This window comes from Triticum urartu, chromosome 2A, assembly GCF_056163025.1.
Source record: "Triticum urartu cultivar PI428250 chromosome 2A, HENAU_Tu73, whole genome shotgun sequence".
NCBI classification, from domain to species: Eukaryota; Viridiplantae; Streptophyta; class Magnoliopsida; order Poales; family Poaceae; genus Triticum; species Triticum urartu.
The window spans coordinates 67,440,276-67,452,330 of NC_141874.1; the positions used below are offsets into that span (position 1 = coordinate 67,440,276).

Here is a 12,055-nt window from a genome sequence, read left to right on the forward strand (position 1 = left end):
AAGGTCGATGCAGAGTCGACCAGGGGATTCCCCTGTTCCAGGGTTCCTCCACCACACCCTCGGAGCTAGATTTGGCAGCCCAAAAGGGCCGAATCCAGATCGGTGAGGGAAGAAAGTCGCACAATGGAAGGAGGTAGGAAACTCGAGCAGCAGAACACCTCTGCCGCGCAACCGCCGCCCACTCGACCGGAGGGACGACCAGCACCTGTAGCGCCACTCACCTACGAGGTCAATGCCGCTCGCCAGATCTGGGGCGGCCACCCCGGCGCTCAGGGCTCCCTACAACCAAGCAGGGCAGCAGAGCATCGCCACCACCTTCACTGGAGGTCGCGCGATGACCAGCGACGTCCTCAGGTGGCGGCAGGGAGGGAGTTAGAGGAGGGATGGGTGGCTAGGGTTCCGTCGCCCTTGAGTCGCCCTCTCGGGGCGATACAGGAGCCACGAGGGTGGGCAGAGGTTTCTTTCCACGTAGATTCCTTCAATGCCACACTTCCTAATTATACTCTACTATCCCGTTTTCTTGGGCGATCCACTCGTTCAATCCTAGTAACGGTAATACGGTTCATTGTGCTTCCTATGTCACACATAATAATTATACTCTAGTTGCCTATTCTCGCTCAATCTGCTAGTGATACCGTTTGTATGAACCGACTTTCGTTATTCATCATGGGCATTCAATCTACATTTAAACCAGTGATGCCGTCGAATCAAACAGACTTTCCTTTAATGTCACACTTCCTAATTATACTCTTTTGTTGCGTTTTGCCGAGCAAGCCACTCGTGCAATCCTAGTCACGGCAATATGGTTCGTTGTACTTCCTAACATCATGCACAATAATTATACTCTAGTTGCATTTTTGTCGCCCGATCGACAACTGAAAACGCTTGTCCAAACCAGCTTCCATTATTCATGGGCATTCAAGCTACATTTAAACTAGTGACACTATCAAATCAAACCGAGTTTCCTATAACGCCACACTTCATAAGTATACCCCTTTGTCGCGTTTCACCAACGAATCCACTCGTGCAACCTTAGTAATGACGACAATACCGTTCGTTGTTATTCCCTAACATGACGTGCAATAATTATACTATATAGTTGTGTTTTGCCGCCCAATCCATGACTGAAAGCGCTTGTACCAACCAGCTTTTGGTATTAATCTTGGGCGTTCAAGCTACCTTTAAACAAGTGACGCCATCAAATCAGATAGAGTTTACTATAACGCCACACTTCTTAAGTATACCCTTTTATCGCGTTTCACCGACGAATCCACTCGTGCAATCTTAGTAATGACGACAATACCGTTTGTTGTACTCCCTAACGTCACGTCCAATAATTATAGTCTATAGTTGTGTTTTGCCGCCCAATCCGCGACCGAAAGCGCTTGTACCAACCAGTTTTTGGTATTCATCATTGGTGTCCAAGCTACATTTAAACTAGCGACGCCATCAAATCAAACAGAGTTTCCTATAACGTCACACTTCCTAAGTATACCTTTTTGTCACGTTTCACCGACGAATACCATTCGTTGTATTCCCTAACGTCACGTGCAATAATTATACTGTATAGTTGTGTTTTACCGCCCAATCTGTGACCGAAAGTGCTTGTACCAACCAGATTTCGGTATTCATCATGGGCGTTCAAGCTACATTTAAACCAGTGACGCCGTCAAGTCAAACAGAGTTTCCTATGACGCCACGCTTCCTAAGTATACCCTTTTGTCGCATTTCACCACCGAATCCACTCTTGCAACCTTAGTAATGACTACAATACTGTCCGTTGTACTGCCTAATGTCACGTGCATTGTGTTTTTCCGTCCAATCCGCGACCGAAAGCACTTGTACCAACCATCTTTTGGTATTCATCGTGGGAGTTCAAGCTACATTTAAACCAGTGATGCCATCAAATCAAACAGAGTTCCCTATAATGCCACACTTCCTAATGTCACGTGCATTGTGTTTTGCCGCCCAATCCGCGACTGAAAGCGCTTGTACCAACCATCTTTTGGTATTCATCATGGGTGTTCAAGCTACATTTAAATCAGTGACGCCATCAAATCAAACAGAGTTTTCTATAATGCCACATTTCCTAAGTATACCCTTTTGTCGCGTTTCACTGACGAATCCACTTGTGCAACCTTAGTAATGACGACAATAATGTTCGTTGTACTCCCTAACATCACGTAAAATAATTATACTATATAGTTGTGTTTTGCCGCCCAATCCACAGGCTTTTGGTATTCATCATGGGCGTTCAAGCTACATTTAAACCAGTGACGCCATCAAATCAAACAAAGTTTCTTATAACGCCACACTTCATAAGTATACCCTTTTGTCGTGTTTCACCGACGAATCCACTCGTGCAACCTTAGTAATAACGACAATACCGTTCGTTGTATTCCCTAACGTCACGTGCAATAATTATACTGTATATTTGTGTTTTACCGCTCAATCCGTAACCGAAAGCGCTTGTACCAAGCAGATTTTGGTATTCATCATGGGCGTTCAAGCTACATTTAAACCAGTGACGCCGTCAAATGAAACAGAGTTTCCTATGACGCCACGCTTCCTAAGTATATCTTTTTGTCGCGTTTCGCCGACGAATCAACTCGTGCAACCTTAGTAATGACGACAATACCGTTCGTTGTACTCCCTAACATCACGTGCAATAATTATATTGTATAGTTGTGTTTTGCCGCCCAATCCGCGACTAAAAGCGCTTGCACCAACCAGCTTTTGGTATTTGTCGTCGGCGTTAAATCTACAATTAAACGAATGAGGCCATCGAATCAGATAGGTAACACCACACGTCCTAATTATATACTTTTATTTCCCGAGCAATCCACTCGTGCAAACCTAGTAACGACAATACCGTACGTTCTATTTTCGTACGTCACGCGCAATAATTATATTCTAGTTGCATTTTGCCGCCCATTCCGTTACCAAAAACGCTCTGACGATAATAGAATCTACTGCATTCCCCCCTAATGTCATGCTTAACGAATTTAGTTCCCGCCACCTTTTGTTTTGCATGGTATTTAGGGTTTATGGTTTTTTTTTTGCACAGTGTTTAGTGGAGTTTTTAGGGCCTTTTTTGCACACTTGGTTTCTTGGCCCCAAAAAAGAAATCACCATTCCAGCCCTTTGGCCCAATAAGAACCAAGGGTCAGAACCTCTCCCCCACCAACCGCCACCTACACAAAATAAGATCCATGCATATAGATTACACGGTGCCAAAATACTCCACTGTCAATGACTAACCATCATTAACTACGCGATATATTGTGGGGATACGAGTAACACACTACCCCCGTAGCACATTTGGGTAGGTGGCAAAATACAAAGAAGATCCATGCGCATAGTGTGCATGCTGACAAAATGCTTTGACTGCCAATGACTGGCCATCATTAACCGCGAAATATTTCTTAGGATTTTCAGCAACACTGCGAGCGCATCCTCATATATCTCCCCGCGCCATCCAATTAATCCTGCTCTCTAAAGATGGAATCCACTCCCCGGATATGCACCACCAAGGCGCGGCATTAATCGCAGAGATATCAGCAGCCCCTCCTTGTTTTGGCACTGGCCGTATCCCGGGCACCTGATTAATGCCGCATAAAACCCATGAAATAAATGGGCATCAGCAGATAACTCACATCTCTCACATCAGGGGCTGCGCTCCGGCCCTCGGCCACGCTATATAAACCGGCCCTCGGCAGCGCTCAGGACACATCCAACTCACACTCGCAGTGCACAGACAGTCAGATCCAGAGCGGCACTAGCACCAGTACCAGTGTGCCAGTGCTTCTCTTCTTCTCCTGTCTCTGCCACCCAGCCCTCCACCCAGCCATCACCCAGCTCCGTTCCCCTCTCGGCCACCGCCCGAATCCTCCTCCTCGTACCGCACACTACACAGAGAGAGTAGACCCATACCCCCCACCCACCCAACTCCAGCCCCACCATCGCCAGGTTTTTGGTAGGGACGAGGGAAGTACGAGCCAGATCCGGCGGCCCCCATCGGGACTGAGACCGATCGAGGGGTCACGTCCGTCCGTCGGCGTCAGAGGGAAAGGTTGGAAAGGGGAAAGTGACTGGATTACGTGGAGGAAATTGAATTTTTTGTGGGGGGTATGGAATTTTTGTGCCTTGTGCTGATGCTGACCCCCTCGATTCCGCAGGGCTTTCTATACCGGGTGCGTACCGCGGATTTGCCCCCGCGCGCGGCCGCGGCGGCGTGCCCCTGCTCCAATGGCGTCCTCCTACCCCGCCAGGCCCAACCACCGGGGCAGCGGCGTGCACAACTACGGGGGAGGCGGCCGCGGGCACAACGGCGGGCACGGCCACGGCCACCAGTACAACGGCAACGGCGGCGGGCGCGGGGGCCGGGGCGGCCACCACCACCGCTGGAACGACTACGGACGGGGCGGCCACCACGGGTACGGCTACGGAGGCGGCCACCACCAGCACCAGGGGTACGGCTACGGCGGCGGCCAGCACCAGGGGTACGGCTACGGAGGCGGCCACAACGGGTACGGGTACGGCTACGGGGGCGGCGGCGACGGGATGTTCCACCACAACTACGGCGTCCAGCCCTACGGCGTGGGCCTGAGCCACCCGCTGCCGGCGCCAGCGCCGGCGCCGATGCCGGTGCCGCCCGCGAGCCACCCCCACGCGCAAGGCCCCGGCTGGGTCCCGGTCCCGGTCCCGGAGGAGCAGCCACGGCCGCGCCGGATAATGCTGATGGCGCCGCGGCGGCGGCCCCCGGTCATCCCGCCGCCGCTGCGGGCCGCGGAGGCGGCCGCGCGCGAGGTGGTGCTGCGGCTGCACCCGACGGAGGAGGCGGAGCGGCGCCGGCACAAGGTCATCGACTACGCCAAGAACCTCATCGGCACCACCTTCGGGTGCGAGGTACCTGCTCCCCCCTCCCCCCACCCCTGCTCCCCCACGCGAAACCCTCGCGCGTTTGTCCCGCTGCGTGCCCGTCCAGCGTGTTCGCTTCGTCGTCGCCCGGGCTTCCGTAGCCCCGTCCCGCACACAATTATAACCAACCCAAAAGGTCTTTCCGTTTGGTCCGGCCCCGAATCCTCCTCGTGGTGCCGCGTCTCGGCCTCGGGTTTCGTGCCGTAGTGTAGTACTTCCACCGTCGCTTTCACCTGGAGCATGAGGGGTCCGGCCGCCGCCGCCGCCCGCCCTCGTAGGTGCTTGGGGAATTTTTCCGATTACACTAATCGATCCATCTCGGGTCGCGTCTGGGCTTGGTTAGGATAGGATATTGCTCGTCTTTGTTAATTAGTTAATTGTCATCTGCTAATAATTAATTAATCATCACCCTATGATTATCCTGATATTTGTTTATTTATACACCTAGAACTAGAACTAGTAGTGCAGAAGTATTTGGATCTTATAGGATAATAATGTTGTTCGAATCTAAAGTTTACCTATACCGGGATTAAGCATAAAGTCATAATAAATTTTTTATCCTATTAAAAGAAAGGGGCCATAAAATACTGATTTAAGAGTCATTCACTATTACACTACAAAACAAATCTAGTTAACGGTTCCAACTTGTTCTGAATTTTGCAGCATGTGATAAATCCATTTTTCACTTTTTCATCTTAATAGAAACAAACGAAAACTTTAATGTGTTAGTAACATATGCTTTAAGGTAGGTCTATCGATGAGAATAATTGAAACTGAATTTAAAAAGCAGGACGTTTTTTTAAGGATTGGAAAAATGATAAGTACAATCATACTCAAAATAAAAGAAAGGGGCTTTTGTAAAAAAAATGGGAATGAATACTACAAATCGCTGTTATAATGGATAAAAAACAGAAACATTTTTTAAGAATAAGATTGGAAAAATATAAGTAGAATCACGTTCGAAAAAAAATAAAGGGGCTTTTTCTGTAAGAAAACATGGGTTAATACTTCAAGTGCTGTTCTAATGGATAAAAAAAGCAGGAACATATATTTTTAAAAATATTGCAAAAAAGTAAGTAGAATTATATTCAAAACGGGACTTTTCTTAAGAAAACATGGATGGATACTTAAATCGCTGTTTAATGGATAAAAAATGTAGGAAGGTAAATGCTCTTGTCGTCTGGGTTAGGATATCATGACACGATCCATCCGTTAATTAGTTAATTATTAACCCATGCTTATCCTGGTCTTTTTTTTTATTTCCGCCTACTACAGCATTGCTTTATTTTTAATATTTGATGAAGTGGTTAGTCCAATAGTAATAGTTCATGGACACGTACAGACATTGTCCGTGGTGTCTCATATGATCACGGCCAGGTTTCACGTACAAGTCTAGATTGTGCTTGGGCCCTCATAAGTCCACGGACACGTCCACATAGAGTTCGGACATGTCCGCTCCGAACCACCATTTGTGTGGATACATAACCACACCCAAAAAGTGTCCTCCCCATTTCAAACATGTCAACGAGTTGGGCCGGGCATAAAACCCGATACCCAAAGCCCAAACCCGAAAAACCCAAGCACTACATCAAATAGCAGTATAACAAATCCAAATATATTCAGTTGAGCTCCTAGTCATAGTACCCAAACTGCTCAAGGCCCAAGCTAGGTAAACCTAATCCCTGCCCGGCTGCCCCACCCATCCCAATGATGCGGCTAAGGCGGCCGCCACAACCACAACCGCACGCACCACAGAAATTCGGGTCCCTAGTACCCATCCCAACTGAAAGAAAGGCGCAGTTCCTTCAACCCCCAAGGCCCAAGCTAGGTAAACCTAATCCCTGCCCGGCTGCCCCAACCCTAACCCCATCCTCAACCCTAATCCCCAATTTCCCACAACAAGAACACACAGTAGCACATGCACACTCGGGTGTCCCATATGTCCATAGACATGTTCGGACATTCTCCGGACGTGACTGATTTGAACCCAATTTGTCCGGGCACACAACCAGACCCTCAAAAATGTCTTCCCCATTTTCAGGCATTTCAACAAGTATGGTGTGTGCGACACCACCGAAGCATGCACAACACCGACGTCACGGCAAGACCACACTGCAACACATGCACATCCAGGTGCCACGACGATCGCATGTACCGGGTCAGCCCTGGTAGCCGAAACAGCTTGAGCTCAGGCTGGCGGCAACCTCGCGTGGACACACACGAGCACGAGCAAGCACAAAATGTACCCGAGCGGGTGTCCCATATGTGCACGGACAGTGTCCGAGCCCCCCACATGTCCACACACACACACCTTCGGACAGTTCCTATTTCCGTCAAAAAAAGAAAGCTTCAGTACTCATCATTTTTACCGGCGCAAGTACCCCACTAGTACTGATTACGACGTTGATGTGTAAGAAACACTCAGAAAAGGGTCCAGCCTTTCTGCTTCGCTGCCGTCACTGTCCGCCGTCGCATGACTCCCCACGTACAGCTGCACACGCACGCATTATATTCCCTGCATGCTGCGTCTACGGCGCTTGTCCGTCTACAAGATTTCCATGCCGTTGCACTCAAATGTGCTTCGTACACTTTTATGGGAGGACTTGGGCGCACCTGTATTTAACACAAAAATGTGAGTACCACTATTATGCGCGTCTAGTGTAGAGTTGATTGGGTTTGGCAGGCAATCCGTAGTCTTGTTAAAAATTGCAACGCTACTCGTGCCGCTTAATTTCTACACACAATTTTACGATACACACTACTAGAATGTGCTGACACATTTTTTTGTGATAAGTGTTTAACTCATTTTTCTTCTAACAATGCAGGTGTTTCCGTTCGGGTCGGTGCCGCTCAAGACGTACCTCCCCGATGGTGATGTCGACATCACCATAATCACGAACACCAACTTGGACGACAGCTTCGTCCAGGACGTCTGTTGTTTGCTCGCAGCCGAACAGAGCAGCGACGACGCCGAGTTTGCGCTGAGGGACATTCAGGTCATCAACGCCAAGGTGAGTTCTCCATTTGAAATTCCAAATCAAATTATCGGTGTATTTGTCAATTTGTGGGAAGTACTACACTTTCTGAGGTGTTGTGGGAAAGACACTTTTTGAGCGGTTGTGGGAAAGATACCTTTTTGAGGGGTTGTGGGAAAGACACTTTTTAAACTGTATGCTCTTTACTATGTCCTTATATAGTTATATTTTCTACTGATATTCAATAAATTCTCTAAGCTTATGTCATTGTTTTTGTGTACCCAGGTCAAGATAATCAAATGTGTTATCGACAACCTTGTGATGGACATCTCCTTCAACCAAGTCGGCGGTGTGTCCACCCTCTGTTTCCTTGAGCTGGTACGTGGACGCGATCTGAACTATTCGATTCATTTTGGAAAAAAAATCATCTCAAATACATACCCGAAAACTTGTATAAATAACACGAGTAACTTAGATACCCCTAACCTGAATGTGCGTTATTGTTTCAGGTCAACAAAGAGGTCGGGAAGGATCATCTGTTCAAGCGGAGCATCATCCTGATCAAGGCATGGTGTTACCACGAGGGTAACATACATGGATCCAACCATTGGTTGATGTCTACGTACGCATTGGAGGTGTTGATTCTGTACATCTTCAACCTTTTCCACAGCTCGATACATGGCCCTTTGCAGGTAATTCCTCGGAAAACAATCCAAGTAACTTCACAATATGTGCAAATTGAAGTGTTTTTTGACTGTATCTTCTTTGTTTAACAGGCCCTGTACAAGTTTCTGCTGTACTACAGCAAGTTTGATTGGGACAACCAGTGCCTTACTTTAGCTGGCCCTGTCCCCCTGCGCAACGACACCGGTGAGTCATGCTAGTCTATCATTTTGCTTTGTTATGTTATGTGAATCACCTGGCATCTAATCACTTATGTAATTAATAAAATCTCTGTGACTTGCAGCTGGGCCTAGTGCCTCAAATGAGGAATTACTGCTGAGCCAGGAGCCCCTCAAGCGCTCACTGCGTAAGCTTTTTGAGCTTCCACCAGGTTCTGATAGGCGTGATCCAGACTTGCGTCTGAAGTACCTGAACATTGTTGACCCCTTGAAGGGGGATAACAACCTCGGCACGAGTATCAGCGAAGGTAAGAATAACCAAGATGATCCATCATTTTGTTTTCTATCTTGATTTTGGGGAACACACTTTCCTTTCTGTTAGTTGGATGATTTGGTTGAACTTAACATATACATAATTTTATGCAGCAAACTCTCGTGTCATACGGGATGCCTTTGCAGCTGGCGCAGAGAAGCTCGGAAATATTCTCAAGCTGCCTTGCGAACGTATCGCAGAAGAAGTCTATGTGTTTTTTACACATTCGCTGCGGAAACATGGACGGGGCGAAAGGCAGGACCTTGGAGAAAGTGGGTCCCAATCCATGCCTGAGCCTGGAAATGCACGTGGCGAAGATGTGTCCGGCCTGGGAATTTCTTGCATGGGTGAAGATGAAAAGAGAACTCATCGGATCTCAGGTACATTATTTTCCAAATCATGCTAAAGATCATATTTGGCATAAAATTTGGGTATTTTGACATGATTACTATTGCAAGATGGTACCGGAGCCATTAATTCACCATTTCTTTGTTGTAGGTTCAACCAACTTCAGGAGCCACTCCGATCTATCCTCTTCCTCGGAGAATGGTCACGAGGTTCCTGGTTCTAACCGGAACGGTGTCCATCAAGAGAAGGGGCAACTTCCTCCTTTCACGCCGGTGAACCTACTGGACCTCTCAGGGCATGTGAATTTACACATGAGATGCATACGAAGTGTCCAGTACAACTTGGAGGCCATGCATGACAAGCTCCGCAAGTCGGTTATAGAGGCGTCTTCGGCAGGTGTGCTAGATGAGGATCGGTTTGTAGTTCCACCTCTGCGCCCTGATCCGAGGCCGTCTCCATGCCCGCGGCCGCCTCCTTCTCTCGGCGCGGGAGTTGTTCCTCGGCAACCGATCACTGAGCGCCAAGTTGAACCGGAATATCTACCGTCGCCTCCTTGTACCCACATTCCACCCAACGGATTCTCCGCCTATCCCCCTTTTGCTGGTCCTTGGTTTCCAAACACCGAGGACATGTCCCAGGCTTATGGAGCTGGCACTTACGTGCATAACATGGTGAGAAACCTTGGCGCATGGTCCTTTTTGTTCATTTTCTGTTCAAGTTTCCAATAGATTGACTGGATGTCTTTTTCTCCTTATGTGCAGAACTACTCGATGCCTTTCGGAATAGATGCTTTCTCCAGCGGGATGGCGTTCTATCCAGCTATGTGGGATTTCCCTCAATCGCGTGGAACCGGCACATACATCCCCAGAACAGTAAGAAACCTTGAAAAATGTTTTTCCCACTTTTCAGTTTAGCTCTGTTTGCATTAGACTAATTCAATTTCCGATTGCTTGCCATTTACACTTTACTCTTGTAGGGTTGGAACGCCAACAGGGACAAGTCGTGGAACGATAGGGGAAGGATCCAAAGGCCGCGGCAATCAGACCGGGGTTACGGAGACGGGAGGCCGGATGTTGCCTCAAGCAATGGGCATGTTGCGGGCGCAAGCGCAACAGGACTGACATCGACGATGCGAGGCAATCCACACCAGGGTGCCTCTTCAAGCAACAATGAGCAGAGGTATGCAACATTGCTCAAACTTGATACCATCGAACAACATGTTTGTTTGGTACTGACGAAGTTGTTGCCAGGTCTGAGAATGGGTGGGTGGTGCCGCGGATGCCGCCGAGGATCACGGTTCCTCGTCAGGGCAGCGGCAGCCAGCCCTCTTCACCTGCCGTGGTGATCACACCCGTCGTCCCGGCGGAGCAGCATGAGAACCTGGAGTTCGGAACCATGGGGCCTTTCTCCGTGGCTCGTCAAAACTCTGTGTTCGACGAACAGTTCCCTGCTCTCCATGAAACAACAAGGCAGGGACAACAAGGCCCGCAGAGGAGCAGCCCCAGGCCAGGCGCGGGTGCAACCCCCAGGAGCTGGCCTGCAGAAGCCTCTGGGTCAGCAGCAGTGCAGAGCCCTAGGCCCGGTGCGACTATGAGCCAAAGCTGGCCCAACCTGCCGGTACATAGCCCCAGGCCTGTTGTGCGTACGATCCAGAGCTGGCCCCACATGCCATCCCCCAGGCCTGGTGTGGGTGCGACCCAGAACGGGCCCGTAGGATCCCCCGCTGCCTCCACATCGCAGAGCCCTCGGCCCGGTACCAGTGCGGCCGAAAACAGGTACAGTAATGTTCCTAGCTCATGCACTTGAGTCTCATGTTCATTCTTGCACTATGAAATCAAACTATCATCTTCTAACTAACACTGCTTCCTGATGGAACTTGTGCAGGGCTGCTGGGCCTTACCAGCTGCAAGACGACGCTGACTTCCCTCCCCTGGAGACCGAGAACCCGTACGACGCTGACTTCCCTCCTCTCCAAGCTGCGGCCCGCCGCTGACATGGTAGAGTTGAGATGACATACAACTAATCGTGACGGTGCAAGGGGAGAGCTTAACTTCATGACTTGGTTGAGGGGATGGTGGTGTGCTCGAGGAGATGGAGCAGGATTTTCGTCCGGCGGCATAAACAAACAATCTGGATTCGTGGTGATAGCATGTTTATCTGTGTGTTGTAAAAACTCTAATAATTCCGGTACTTTTTATCGCTGTTGTTAATTATCTGTAGTGTAGAAGAGGGCGGCCTCTAGTGCAGTGCAATGCGAGCGCTGGCTGCACCCTCCGTAGCTTTATATATATATGTATAACCCAAAAAATTAGCAAAAATAGAAAATGACAAAAAAATGTAGCCTTTGTGGATCAGACATTTAGCATTTATAAAAAAAAAGTAGTTAGAAAACAATGCCTCTCTTTGTTCCCGTGTGGAATGCTGATGTGTTCTTCTCCATGATCATCATGGTTTATATGCTGCGTTGCTGCTCCTATGCATTGTGGTTGCAACAATATTAGCCTTATTTATGGAATTGCAGGGGCTGAGTCCTGCTCCTATGGTGGTCGGCGACTAAGAGACGTGGGCCGCGGCTGCTTCTGCCTCGAACCAACGCAACTCAAACCCCTGCTAGCATTGAAAGGGGTGGAGGATGACATTGAAAAGATGTCAAGTGG

The 12,055-nt window shown here is 48.8% G+C and overlaps 1 protein-coding gene across 1 annotated transcript; it reads left to right on the forward strand.

Annotated features, from left to right (window-relative positions):
* The first annotated feature begins 3,716 nt into the window (after positions 1–3,716).
* Positions 3,717–11,795, forward strand: LOC147983796 (uncharacterized). Its single transcript, XM_087543132.1, has 13 exons — positions 3,717–4,072; positions 4,179–4,908; positions 7,746–7,931; positions 8,181–8,273; positions 8,405–8,587; positions 8,672–8,765; positions 8,863–9,045; positions 9,164–9,430; positions 9,549–10,069; positions 10,160–10,270; positions 10,375–10,577; positions 10,649–11,173; positions 11,283–11,795. Exons 2-13 carry the CDS (start codon positions 4,249–4,251, stop codon positions 11,389–11,391), a joined length of 3,135 nt encoding a protein of 1,044 aa, XP_087399258.1. The 5' UTR covers positions 3,717–4,072; positions 4,179–4,248; the 3' UTR covers positions 11,392–11,795.
* Positions 11,796–12,055: the final 260 nt, after the last annotated feature.

Excerpts from the sequence above, each read along its gene's own strand:
- LOC147983796 (XM_087543132.1), top strand. The coding sequence starts at position 4,249 with ATGGCGTCCTCCTACCCCGCCAGGCCCAACCACCGGGGCAGCGGCGTG. Across the intron at positions 8,274-8,404 it reads CCCTCTGTTTCCTTGAGCTG|GTCAACAAAGAGGTCGGGAA; the intron begins GTACGTGGACGC and ends TTATTGTTTCAG. Across the intron at positions 11,174-11,282 it reads ACCAGTGCGGCCGAAAACAG|GGCTGCTGGGCCTTACCAGC; the intron begins GTACAGTAATGT and ends GAACTTGTGCAG.